Source organism: Akebia trifoliata, chromosome 14 (assembly GCF_017979445.1).
Source record: "Akebia trifoliata isolate Shusen 1 chromosome 14, ASM1797944v1, whole genome shotgun sequence".
In the NCBI taxonomy this organism is placed as follows: domain Eukaryota; kingdom Viridiplantae; phylum Streptophyta; class Magnoliopsida; order Ranunculales; family Lardizabalaceae; genus Akebia; species Akebia trifoliata.
This window is the reverse complement of record NC_141388.1, coordinates 34,091,366-34,105,632: the sequence shown is the minus strand read 5'-3', so window position 1 is coordinate 34,105,632 and position 14,267 is coordinate 34,091,366. Positions and strand designations below refer to the sequence as shown.

General features: G+C 33.8%; 1 protein-coding gene across 1 annotated transcript; it reads right to left on the bottom strand.

The window, feature by feature from the left end:
- Nucleotides 1-11,533, bottom strand: LOC147386902 (uncharacterized protein At5g01610-like). Its single transcript, XM_086422215.1, has 2 exons — nt 10,956-11,533; nt 1-281 (listed from the first exon to the last, which is right to left on the bottom strand). Exons 1-2 carry the CDS (start codon nt 11,427-11,429, stop codon nt 237-239), a joined length of 519 nt encoding a protein of 172 aa, XP_086278341.1. The 5' UTR covers nt 11,430-11,533; the 3' UTR covers nt 1-236.
- Between the last annotated feature and the right edge of the window lie 2,734 nt (nt 11,534-14,267).

The window sequence follows — 14,267 nt, the reverse complement described above, 5'->3', positions numbered from 1 at the left end:
TTACCTTAAAAGCACATCATGCAAGTTTAGTGGTAGTTTAATTCCATAAAGACTTGAGGTACACCAACTGACTGACATTATACATAGTATTACATACATACATGCATCTTCTGATTCCTAAGGAGAAGGGGTCTTTGGTTTACATTTTAATATTTTAGTAAAACCAAGCTTGAGAACCATACATGGTTACAGTCTAATATCTCACTCTTTCTAAGCTAAGACGATTAAGTTTTCATCTACTCTGTGACTAGAGTCGATATTTCCATCACAGGCGCTGGAACCTGCAAAATTGCATAACCAAGTTAACCAACAAGTACATAATATTTCTATCACTATCTCTTTATAAGACGCATAAACAATGCAAACTCTAGTAAAAGAGAAGGCCTGTGTAGGTTTGGGTGTGGTGGCACTGGGGACTTTGAAGCGGCTAGCCTGCTTCAATATTTTGAAGGAACCCCTCCTTGCACATTATAAATATTTATGAAAAAGGGATTGAACTAAAGCCAAAATGTTACATGTCATGATGCAAGGAGGGTTCTTTCAAAATTTTGAAGCAGGCTGGCCGCTTCAAAGTCGGACTTGTGTGTGCGTGTGTGAACAGGTAGACTTGTGGGTGGGTGGGGGTGTCTTTGTGCGTGTGTGAAAAGGTGGAAAACCTGCTAATATTATTTAACTAAGAGTTATTCTAAACTGACTTTGTTCAACACTGAACTGACATGGCAGTGTACAGAGAACCATAGATTTTTTTTCCTCAAGATACAACTTCAAAATCTACGGTTCTCTGCACACTGCCACATCAGCACAATGTTGAGCGCAGTGTCCAACAAAGTCAGTTCAGCATTTTCCTTTAATTAATAGAAAACAACTGAAATGATGTGAATTGAGATAGTGAACCTGGATGGGAGCACACACAAGGCGTGGCTATGGACAGAGTGGAATGGAGGACCATGATTCATTTAACAACATCCCAAGTTCTTAAGATACGGCTTCGATCAAAATGTATGAAAAATGAACATTATTTGGAACAACTCCCAATAATGTCTGTTAAACATTATTACAGTGCTACTGATTCAAGCTCTACTAAGACCTGGCACAAAAGCTGCTATTTTTAATATTTTATTTTTAAAGTAAAAAAACTTTATTGCAAAAGGGTAGAATGTGCAAGAGATGACCACCAAAGTAGAATATCTACGGGCTAAGAAAAGCAAACAACATTCCACCTAAATACAAAATCCTCAAAGAAAACACTTCTAAAATCTGGGTAAAGTTTACGCCAAACAAACAAAAGCTGCTAATTTATATTAACTTATGCAAGACAAGCAGAAGAGCATGGATACAGATGGTGAAAGTGGATATGAACACACTTCAATGATAGAAGACGTGAGGTGAAGTGAAATGAAGGAACACAACTCTTTTAGGTAACGTCAAATCCTTGGGATAAGGCTTTGACGATGATTAGAATGATGATAAAAATGCATGAGAAAGTATCATTTAGAGTAACAACTCTCAATAATGCTTGTTAGACATCATTACAGTGCTTCTCAAGGGAGAAGGGAGACTCGAACTCAAGACCTCTGCTTCCTGAAGCATGCTCTTGGCCATCTCACCAAGCCTTTGGGTTTAGTAAATATAATTTTAATTAAAAGGGTACCAGTCCATGTCAACAAGCATATGATGAAAGGCTCAACGAAGACCCGATCACATCAGTCTCCACAGCCCAAAAAGATCCAAGTGGACTTTTGTTAAAAATAATTGATGTGTATATGCAAAATGATGTCCTGGACCAAAATACTTGAGTGAAAAAGTAATTAATGGGAAACTAAAACAGTTGAAACATTTGATTGCTAACTGAAAAACATATATATGTCCATTAATACACAGACCAATGTGTGCATTTGACCCTAATTGACAAGTTCAGATGAGGCAGAATTTGGGCCAGGAAAAGTTCAAGAATAATTCAGATTTTTCATAAAAACTTCCTAGGAAAATATTTTTTTTGAAAATAATTAATTATTTTGGCGATTTCTAAAATATTATAATTTTCAATTATCCAGGAATAATTCATGTATTAGATGGATTTTTCAGCCACGTCCAACAATGAGTGAATTATTCTGGTTCTTTGAATTAGAAAGATATATTATGTGTTCTCTATCTCCAAAAAAAATATATACATATATGATTGTGTATACTATACATATTATAAGCAAACTTATCAACAAGGCATTTGACTTAATTGAATTCAGAATTTGGTCTATCATATGCATCCACATTGACAGATATGCAACAAAAAATTGATACACTTACATGACCCGATGCAAGTTAAGAAATCCATTCCATCTAATTGAATCCAGATATGAACCTACATTACAGGAAACGGAGGAAACTACAGTCCCAAATCTTGCCACTGCAAGAAAATACACAAGTTCACCCAGACCTCATATCATTCCTTATTCGTAGACCATCAACTACCACAACAAATAACCTGGATTTTTTTTTATGGTACATGAACACGCTTAAAACGTCACTCTACCAGTAGTAGAAGAATTGGCTAAACATTTTGAATTCGTTAGGTATTACATGATATGCATTTTTTTTTTCGCTTATCATGGGTATCCCCACCCTTCGGGTGAGACTAATCCCACGGTCACACACAACACTCCCTTAGAAAGTCCTACGTGCAACTGGTTGAGTTGAGGGTCAACCAGACCCTGGAGGGTGGCCCCAAGGAATTCATTGTTTTGTGGGGTTTTGAACACTTGACCTTCCTAAGGAGCTTATCAAGGCTCAGCTTGCCACTAGGCCAACCCCTTGTGGTTTAGGTATTATATGATATACATACAATACCCTCCAACAAAAAAGGAGGAAACCAACTAAAATCAGAGTTGTAGTATCATCACTAATACACCACAATGGGAAGCTAGGCTTCGAGAATAGCTTTCAACACCATCATTTTCTTTCTTTGTCAGGAAACATTCAATTGTATTTGCACATCAAAAATGCCAAGGGGAGAACAACGCTTACTAATCGAGCAAGCACCGCATAAAAAGAGACATGCAAATCTATGTTGGATATTTTTTTATATAAATAATTCTTATATTTTTTAATATTCATTGTCTTCTCCAATGCGTCAAAAACTAGCAAAAATGTTAAAAGAAAAACGTTGGTTTTCAACCAACTTTGAGTCACGATTTTGTTGCAATCAGGGTACCGTTGACCATCGGCGAAGAAGGGAAAGTTGTTCGCATAATCAAACATTACAAATCCACGTCATTATTTTCTCTTTTTCTTCTCCTCCATTTTTCATCAAAAATCAGCTAAACCATAAAACGGATTTCATCCATTTCAACCCAAAATTTCATCGACTTAAAGTCCAAACCATCATCTATCGAAAAAGGGAAAAAAGGACGTCATTGTCAAGATCTTCGAAATTACCAGGTTCGTTTTCAAAATCAGCCATATCGAAGTCTAGTTTGTCTCAATTTACGCATCGTTTGCTTTGATTTTCATGCATATTATTTGTTTCTAACGACCAACGATAGATAGGGGGCTTATGATTCTTATTGGTAATCGTAGATTTTAAAAATGCATTTAAGATTATTCAAATTTGCGATTTTGTTTCAAAACTTAGGATTTTCTTAGTTTATTTCAAATTCATTAGAAATATGTGTTTAATTGTGTTTTATAACAATTTATATGTGGGTGGAATATTTCACCGAATTATTACCGTCAGTTCGGTCTTGTGCCACTGCTAGGACCCGGTTTTGATCCAAATTTTATAGTTTTTTTAATTTAAATGATAAAAACGAATTTTAAAGTTTGAAAAATGATTTTATATTAAATGAATTTACATTGATTAGATAAATATCGAAGAAATACTAATACCAGAAAAAAAAAAAAAAGCGGAAAAGAGAGATGAAACGGTAAAATGTCATAATTACACCCAAATGGTGATATCTGCATTTTACATTATTGTGATATGTGTGGGTTGATGAACAAATATCCAAGGTTAATTTACTTTTTGTTGCCATAAGATAAATTGCATGTTTATTTATTTTCTATTAGCACGAAACACTGTTTAAATTTGTGCAAGAGTGCACTGTATTATAAATTTCATTTAGCCCGGATGGGCACAGTTGCATTAGTAGGAAACTGAATATCCATTTTCAATACTGTGATGTTAATTTCTTATTTGTTTTCAAAGAAAAAATGATATGTATATGTATTTATTTTGTGAACTATTAAAGAGTTTACGAATATCTGAAGAGATAATCCGTCATATTATCCAGAGTGATATACTATCTTGGGATATACAGTAGGGACAACCAAGCTCATACGTGATATACGATACGTATGAGAATGGTGTCACAACTAGAATCTGAGTTTATTCCTTTCTATCTTTTTCAGTGAACATGTAATGTGAAGGTAGTCACGAGTGGGGATGTATAATGGAAATCACATGCATGCTTAATAAACATTGACGAAAATGACTAGTCAGTGATCACTAACAGTTTAAAGTAATCAAACGTCTTAACACGTCGAGAAGAGACCTATTTATTACGTAACGTCAAACGCCAACCTAAGTCAGATAAATGGTTATCCAAGTGTGGTAAGTTGCACCAACCAGACACAAACTCAAAAAAACTAACGATGGAGTTCCATACCAGTGAAGTACTGGAACACGATGTCCCGATTGGAAACTATCTAGTCATAGAATCCCAACTCTCTAATTCCACTACTCTATCATTGTGTATTATGTATCTGTTGCATTATTTTAAATTATAGTATGAAAAGCATGTTTACTGTTTCAAGTTTATCAATTAGAATTGTATAAAAAAATGGTATAATATGAGTATTGTTAATTGATGAAATGTGGATTTTAACTATGTAATTGCTCATCCTTAATTATATGTACCAGTTAATTATAATTTATTCTGTAAAACTTTACATGTATTAAAATGATTGAGAATGCTTACTCGTTTATACTATGAGAGATATTAGTCGAAATTGTTTATTTACCTACTAGATGCCTCATGTTACGCACCCTTTCCTTCTCGTTTTTTTTTTAGTTTCAGACCCAACATTTGACTAAGTAAATATAGAGCAAATTAGTGAGGATCATCTGGTTATATTATTTATTTCTTCTGCACTCTGATCTATCTTATGCTAGTATATGTATGTAAAATTCTGTTGTTTTTCTATTGATGTAAATATACAGGGTATTATTTATATCGTTTATCAGGTGAATAGGTATTTGAGTGCCTTGGAATGCTAACATAAACAGAGGAAATCATGTCAAAATTTCGAGACACCACTTAGTACCTCAAGATTTGATATGGGGTCTTGTGTTTGTGTTTCGAGGCCGTCATAGAGAGTTGGTCAGCTCGACCGTCTTTTCATTATCTTTTAATAAAATTTATGTTTACCTATATAAAAAAATAAAAAAATTGTGATTGCCTACAAAACCAATATTATAGGGGACACCATTTAAATCAATTTTAAAATTGCATAAAGATTTCTCTCATTTTCTTCACTTAATGGAAAATGATTACAAAACTCAAAAGTTGTTAACAATTTAACGCTAAAAATTAACGGTCGATAATTTTTCAATTTATAAACCACTTTTGAAGGAGTTAAAAGTTTCAGAATGGCCTGATTTTTTAAGAGGGCAATCTCATCATCATAGAGATCACCTTCAGAAAAAGAAAAAAAAATCCGAACCTTTCAAAACTTCTAACCCTATAAGACTAAGGATTGTCACTTGATCCCAACCCATGGATATATAAATATATATTGCCACCCTATGGATATATATTCCTTCAAAGCATAAGCCTCGCACAAATTTAAAAGCATTGCTTCTGACTATATCTTAACAAAACTAAAATATAGCTTCATCACTGGAGTGTCATGTCAAAAAGACATGTAAATGCTTAAGAAAACTCTATTGATTCAAGTGAAAACTTACACGACATTTTTTTTATTTGACATGTCGTAGACATTGGTATTGTAAAAAAGACCCTACATTCCTCACAAATCACGTCCCTAAAAGCTGTAAATGGGCAAACCTACACATACAAATTAGGCCCACACTAACTGGGAATGGCCTCTTACGGTCTGAGACTCTATCTTTTTGCAAATAAAATTCATCATCTAAACATGTCTAAGTAATCCATACCAAGGACTAAGCCCACATAACTAATAAGATGATTTTCCCATGATTGAACCAATGAAAAATCAAATAGGCCAACCCAAGAACCAAATAACCTAGTCATTAGCTCCACTCATAGATAAATGGCTCATCACAAATGTATAAAACCACTAAAATTAGAGTAAGACAAATTTGACCTTTAAACAAATTAACTAAATCCCAATAAAACCATAGCATAATTGAAAAGTCACTCCTATCCTAAGTCAATAAATATCAAAGCCAAAGGAATTAAGAGGAGCTTAGATCATTATCCCTCAAAAGACCTAAACTCACAAACCTTCCTCCAAAGAAGAATCAAAGCTTTACAACACAGCTCTTAAAACTCCAACCTCTAGAGAAGATTAAGCCAATAATCATTCTCCTAAAACAAATCATTATTCTTAATCAATCAAACTCAAGTCTGTAAAGAAGAAAACCCTAGAGAAAAAATCAACCCTACAAGTATTTCTCCTGAAGAAAAATTTCCTTCTCAATCAATAAAAAAAAATAATAATAATAATAATAGGAAGAAATTCATATTACTAAAACCAAGGACACGTTGACCTATTTATCCTTTCATAAATCCTGGTTGATTGTTAATCAAAGAACACTCATTGAGCGAATGTAACATTTTCATCTAATCAATCAAAAGGACGCATGATACTAATGCTATTAATTTTAGTATTCTCAAAGATGACACATGATTTGATGAAAATGGTAATACAAATCATAGTTATGTTCGCTCAAAGACTGTTTTCATATAATTAACATTAAATATGAGTTATGAGAAGATAGGGTTGATTAATGTGTCCCTTAATCTTTTAGTAATATAGAACTCTTTTTTGTCATTATGCTTGCTTTATCAACCAAGAAGAATATTTTCCTTCAAAAGATAACACTTGGACTTCAACCTCTATAGAAGATAAAACCTAAGCTCGAAGAGAAGAAAAGCCTCTTAAAAAATCAAGTCTACGAGTCCTTAACTACTAAAACATGAAGAATGATACGAAAAAATATATATCAGTAAAAAATCATGGGACACGTTGATTAGCCATTATTTTCTAATAAGTCAATAAATTTGTCGACATCGAACTCCTCACCTTTACCTTGATAATATAAGATGATAGATGATTTTGCATGATGTAATGAAAATGGTGATAGAAGGCGCCAACTTAGCTAAGTTGGTAAAAGCGTGTACAAAGTTGATCCACAGCTTTACCTTGACAATATAAGATGACGGATGATTTTGAATGATATAATGAAACTAGTGATAAAAGGTGCCAACTTAGCTAAGTTGGTAAAAGCTTGTAGAGAGTTGATCCCACGACCTAACATTCAAATGTTGTTGAACGCACTTTCATGTTGACTATTAACCACCTTGTTTTCCTAGCAAAAAAATGGTGATACAAATATCGATTATACTCAGTCAAAAAATGTTCTCCTACGAGTAATGATCAAATAGGATTTATGGAAGGATTGGGCTATTTGCACCCATCATTTGTGGCCTCCTCACCCATTTACCCTTGCACCTTCCCAAAATTCTGAAATATTCTTTTCAACCATTATTTTTTTAGGTACTCTTTGCACCCATCATCCCAACCAAATCTCATTTGGACGTTTTCTTTTCCTCCTCCTCGCTCTCTCATTTTTCTTTGTCCTTTGCATCTCTCGCTCACTTGTCTTCATTGCATGTATGAAGTTTCAACTAAGGTATCACGGTACAAGAAGCAATACCCGAAGAGCTTTACCCTTAGAGCTTGCAAAGTAGGTTAAAATTGATCGTGGAAACCTCAATTCTTGATATAAGGATTGTTAAAAAATCTCGATAGCGAAAACAAATTAAATGAAGCTTCATTCAGTAGGTCAATACTAAATTCTCCAACATAGAATCGGTAGAATTCTACCAAATCTACCTAAAAGGACTAAGTAGGTTTCTACAGCGTCCCAATCAATAGGTTCCTACCGAGTCCTTTCAGGTAGATTTGATAGGATCCTACCAAGTCACAATGAAAATTTTCGATACCTTCTGACCGAAACAAAAGTTTGCCCTTTTCAAGTGGGTGTAGAAAGTTTTTTTTCGTTAGGGTCAATTTGGTCGTTTTACCATTTTTCTAATTTGGTCTTTAAGGTCGTGTACTAAGAACAAATGTTGGGTGCAAATAGCCCACCCCTTTATGAAAAGATAAGGACTAGGACCAATCAAGTTTACCCTTGGTCGTCTAGTGATATGAATTTCTTCTTATTGATTGTTGGGAAAAAGACTCCTAGAGTATGTGTGACGAAGATCTATAACACCATTTTTCATCAAATTAATCATCGTCTTATTTTGTGCATCACAAGTTAGGGATGCAAAATTATCTTGTTTTGAATGGTTTGATGAAAATGGTGATATGTCTTAGTGGCACACAATCAAGGAGTGTTTTACAATCAAATAGGATTTATGAGAAGATAAGAGCCAACTAGTGTGTCCCTTGATTTTCTAGGGGTATAGAATTCTTCATATCATTTTTCATGGTTAATCAATCGCAAAGGAGATTTTGTTTCAAGAGAAAGGCTTTTAGGCTTGATCTTTCCTATAAAAAATTGTGTTGGAGACCTTTGTTTATTCTCTGAAATCTAGAAGGGAACTTAATTCATTTGAGGGAAAATGATCCAAACTTTCCATGTTATTTGGCTTTAGTATTTTATAGACTTAGTGTAGGAATGATTTTGCAATTATGTCCATCTTATTGAACTTCAGTTAATTGGTCTAAAAGTCAAATTTATCTTATTCCAATTTTGGTGGTTTTAAAATTTTAAATAAACTCGTACACTCTTTAAGAAAAGAAGTCATGAGCAGCTTATTTGATTATTGGACCAACCCATTTGATAGGTTTGGTGGCTCAATCGTGGGCTAACTCATCTTATTGGGTGTGTGGACCCAGTTCTTAGTATGAATCACTTAGAGATGTTCGAAAGATTAATTTCACTATAAAAAAACTCAAGCCTAGGTCGTATGAGTAATGAAGACCTAAAATAATCTATTTACGACTTCACTCTTTGCAACCCTTAGATAAACATTTTTTTGAACTCTGTTTCTTTTTCTTCTTCATTCTTTCCTTCCATTTCAGCTTTTTTCCTTTCTTTCCCTTTTCTTATTTCTTCTTTTACATTTTTTTTCCTTTTTTTCTGTTGGGAGACCTCCAGTACCATGCGACTTGGTTCTTTTCAATCCTTTCTTCTTCTTCTTTTCTTAAGTCTTCAAGAGTGGCTTTCAACAACATCATTTTCTTTCCTTGTTGGGAAGCATTTAATCGTACATCAGAAATGCCAGGGGGGAGAACAACGCTACTTAGTCAAGCGAGCACCGCGGGAAAAGAGAGATGCAGATCTATGTTGGTTAGCCAGTCCTTAGAGTAGAGCAACTATATATAAGCCCTTAGGTAAGTGATACCGCACAAAACCAATATTATAGTGGACACCATTTAAATCAACTTTAAGAGTTCACCAAGATTTCTCACATTTTCTTCACTTAATGGAAAATGACTACAAAGCAAAATACAAAATAGTACCTCGATTATCAGATTTGTTCCTAAAACCATGAACCACAAATTGGCACAAACTGAACCAATTTGTGGTTTGGTACACATTGGATTTGTGAAATGCAATGAAACCACAATAATTAAGATTATCGCTAATTGACAAGCATACTATAAGTAATAACATAAAAAAAGCCCTGACGTAGCACTCCAGCTGGTTCCAATGCAAAGGAACTGCAAGTGTTCAACTCTCCACGGTCTGGAAAAAACTAAAATTTTAATCTATTTTACAAAATCTTGCCTAATTAGCAAAAATATTTTTACTACCCTACGAACCAGTTTCATTCTAAAGCCATGAACCGTGAATTATGAACCCAGATTCAATCCAAGCAAATCGACAAACCAGGTAACATAGAAAAATGCTTGAAAATTTGCTAAAATCCAAAGATAATACAAGCATTACGGTGCATTTGTGCTAATCCCTAATATCTATACAAGTCAAATAACATATAATTCATGTCCAGAATTAAGTCAATCCAAGATAAACCAATTAGTAGAACCAAACACTTCTCAACCTTTTTCAATAAAATCCCTAAAAAGGGGGCATCTAGGCATAGCAACAAAGTTCGGATTGGGTCGGTGAGGGGGTTCAATTCAGATGAATTCGGGAATGTTCTGTAAAAAAAAATAGAGAATTTTGGAAAACATAGCAATGGTCATTTTAGGTTTCGTACCAACATTCATCATCTACAACCTCCCTAAAAACTCTATCTTGTTCTTGATATTTAAATATTGAAGAAAATAAATTCCAATATTAATCAATAAATTACTGATTAATTCATCAATTTGCCGATTTACTTGCCTAGTGCCTAAGTGGGATAATTTTACAAAAAATTGGAGAATTGTGTGACTATGTTTATGGGTTCTGATTTCTTGCTCTAGATCTTACACCTAAACACTAATAATGCAATAAAACAAGAAAAAAATTCATTAAAAAAACCAGAAAAAGAGGAAGACTAATTCCTAAAAGACAACCTATAACTCTTATCCGGATTTATTCTAGCCAGGAGAGACTAATTCCTGAGGCCAAACACCTCTCTACCTTTCCAATTAAATCCCAAAAAAGGAGGTTACTCATTTCTGGGTTCTAATTTATTGCCCTAGATTTTACACCTAGCCACTAGTAATCCAATAAAAAAATAAAAAAACAAATCAGTAAAAAGACCTAAAAAATAGATAGAAAAGAAGGATACCTTCAAGATATCTGGCGAAACCATAACTTTATCCTTGCAAGCATGGATGGTTTCGAACTGATCAATATCAAGCTTTTTGTTGATCCATCCAACTTGAAAGTAAATATTATCTGATGAAGGCAAATCGACCTTGATTTCATCAACATTGAGCCAAAGGAACAGCTTTTTCACCTCGATTCCATCGAGATCCGTAATCGAACCGATCTTGAGAGTACCAGTGATCTTGCTATCGTAATAAACCAAGTAATCGAAGTGAACGTAACAGGGTTTTTCCAACTCGACCTCGAATCGGCCGTCTTCGTCGAGTGAGTAATCGATTACTCCTTCTGGTAAGAGTCCAATCGGGAGTCCGTACTCGGCCAAGACATCGTAGGCTGTGGCGCCATTGTTGGAGATTTTTGGAGTCGAAGAAGAGATTGTGAAGAAGAGTGAGGAGAAGATCAAGAAACAGAGGAACTGAGCGAAGAGATGCATATTTTTTTAGTGAGCTTCAGAGAAGAAATGAGAAGTGAAGAAAAGAAGAAGATATTGAAGAATTTACAGAGAAGGAGAGGTTTTGACTTCTTGAAACCGAGTTTGACGATTGAGAGAGAGAGACTTTCTTGACCTAAGTCTTATCTAAAAAACTAATGAAAATGACCTGAATGCCCACATATTAAATCTTTAATTAAATCCCTTTGATTCTTTCCAATACTAGCGGTCTTGAAAGTCTTGGGTAGAACTTTTTACCTACCATTATTTAATTTTAAGATCCCAATGTTAGGTACCCAAAATTGACTAAGAGAAGTGATCCTTGAGATCATTGATGATCGAACCATGATCATGTCCTGTTGAAATGTCCTCTTCCCCAATTTGTAGTTTTATTTATCCCTTGAAAAGACGCAACGACATTAGATCAACCGACCTATGCTCACATCGAGTTCCTAGAAAGTTCTAATGGGTGACCTCAGAATCAAAATATTAGAGTATAATAGGATGCAATATAATAATGTTGAATCATATATTTAGATTAGATCAAATCTTAAGAGATTAGGATTAGATACGATATCGTATCTTTACATAACATGCCAATATTCAAATGGGATGAAAAACTTGTCATGGAAGAAAACATCCATTGACAAAGTCTAGAAGAGAGATCACGACGTTAATCGCACCCATTGCTTGCATATTGGCAAAGATTCAATTTGAGCCTTTCTTTTGATAGTCGGGAGTATAATAATATGATAAATCATGTTACATACTAACAATGTTAATTGATAAGATTAGACTGAATGTTTGGATTGCTAAGAAATTATATTTGGATTTGGATTGTGATTAGTTTGATCTAAAATTAATTAGCTAAGATTAATTGATTAAAAAATTATTCTATGAGTATCTCCTACATTTGGGTTTTGTGAGTCAACAAGTAATATTATTTAAATCCTTTTAGATTTATGAGATTTACCTCAAATTAGTAAAGGAGATCCAATCTTTCTCAAATTATATCATTCTCAATTTTTTTTTTTTTTTTTTTTATCAAGTTACAAATTAGGTCATAATATCCCATCTACAAAAACCTTTAAATTAAACTCACAAGAATGAGTTAACTCCCTTTCACTTCAATCTCAAATTAAAATTTTTAATTTTTTTTTCAAAATCAATAATCCTTAACATCTTGGATATAAATTTTTAGTCACATATTCAACATAAAAATCTTATCTCTTTCAATTTTCAGGTGATGATACCAAAGACTTAGGCTCAAATGTCATCAGAACTCATTAAAAAAGTAGGTTACCAATTATTTAAAAAAAAAAAAAGAATTTAAAAATAGAAGACATCAAAATTTTAGATAAAAATCAAGGGTTTTATATCAGAGATGGATCGAAGTCGAGGTTGAATAGATTAAAAATTATTTATAATAGCAATTAAAGAGTTTAAAGATGATAATTTTTTTTAATTAAGAAAATGGGCTTAAAAGACCAGCTTAGGGGGTGGTTTTGGGTTTGAGAATTCAGATTGATGACAAGGGCCACGAAATCATTTTCTGTCAAATCTTGTACAAGGAGGACAACGTACGTAAAAGTCATCAGTTTGAAAATAAAAAAGCCACCCTCCTTTGGGTCCCACCATGACTTTTCTAGTGGGCCCACTTGATTGATGATTAGTGTGTAAAATAGTCTTGAAAATATGTGATTCGTCCTTACGACTGACCTTTATGTTACCAAATCTTTTCCCTTTACTCCGACTTTTATTAATATATATTTTTTCTATTGTTAAGTGTGTAGAGAGGTAGGTGAACGTATTGGCTTGGTTCAAGTTCAACCAAGTGGAGCTCTGTTGTGAAACTCGTCTGAGTGGAGTGGAGACGACTCGAGTTAACTCTTGTATCAAAACTCATTTGTGACAAGAGTCTAAATCGTATACATCGAGGGAAGAGAGTTAAAAGTTAAAACTCGTCAAAGGGGGATAAAACTTGTGTCCCACACACCCCACAACTTATCACGAAGATCTTCTATTAAACACTAATGATTTTCTTATTAGAGGTTGGTAATGTTGTAGTTTATTAAACGATCTTGTGATCTATCGAATCATCTTGATGTAGTTATGGTATTTTTTTTTTTTTGATAAATAGTATTGTATTCAAATAATAAACCCAAATCGATCGAGATGACCAACCTGGAGAGGCCCTACAAAACAGCACTACTCACGAATAGAACAACATATACTATCCCACTTATACACGAAATCCTCAAAAAAATAGACCCTTAAACTCCTTATACACTTTCGACCAACAAAAGATAAAATCCAAGATACACGTAATTGTTTTTGGACAATCCTTCTGTTGTTATGATAATTTTATAACTATCTTATACCTATTTTCATTATTTAAATGTAATCTCACCAAATATCAAGATTTAATCTGAATTTTCAGTTAATTAGAAATTTATCATGGTATCAGAGCCACGACCTGCTTTGACCTTGGGATTAGACTAGCCATGATATTTGTTACAAATATCAAGGACTTTTTTGGTGTATTTCAAGGTCTTTTTTATTTTTTATTTTATGGTGGATGGAGCTTAGTAAGACCATTTTTGGTCACTTTTATAGTAAGCCTAGTCGAACTTGTGTGAAGATCTATCTTTTCGGACTTGATTTTCCCAACTCAAAATCCAACCCATTAACAATTGAGTCCAAAAGTACCCATAAGTTCATGCTCAGCCCACTTCCACTACAAACTTAAGGCCCATCAATACCTGATTTTGCCTACTTGTAAGTGTCTAATCCATTAATGGTCCAAACCCTTTTCTTTAATCCGAAGAAAAAGATCTATGG

Coding starts and splice junctions, on each gene's coding strand:
- LOC147386902 (XM_086422215.1), bottom strand. CDS start 11,429: ATGCATCTCTTCGCTCAGTTCCTCTGTTTCTTGATCTTCTCCTCACTC. Junction 282..10,955: donor TTTCGCCAGATATCTTGAAG/GTATCCTTCTTT, acceptor GCAATTTTGCAG/GTTCCAGCGCCTGTGATGGA.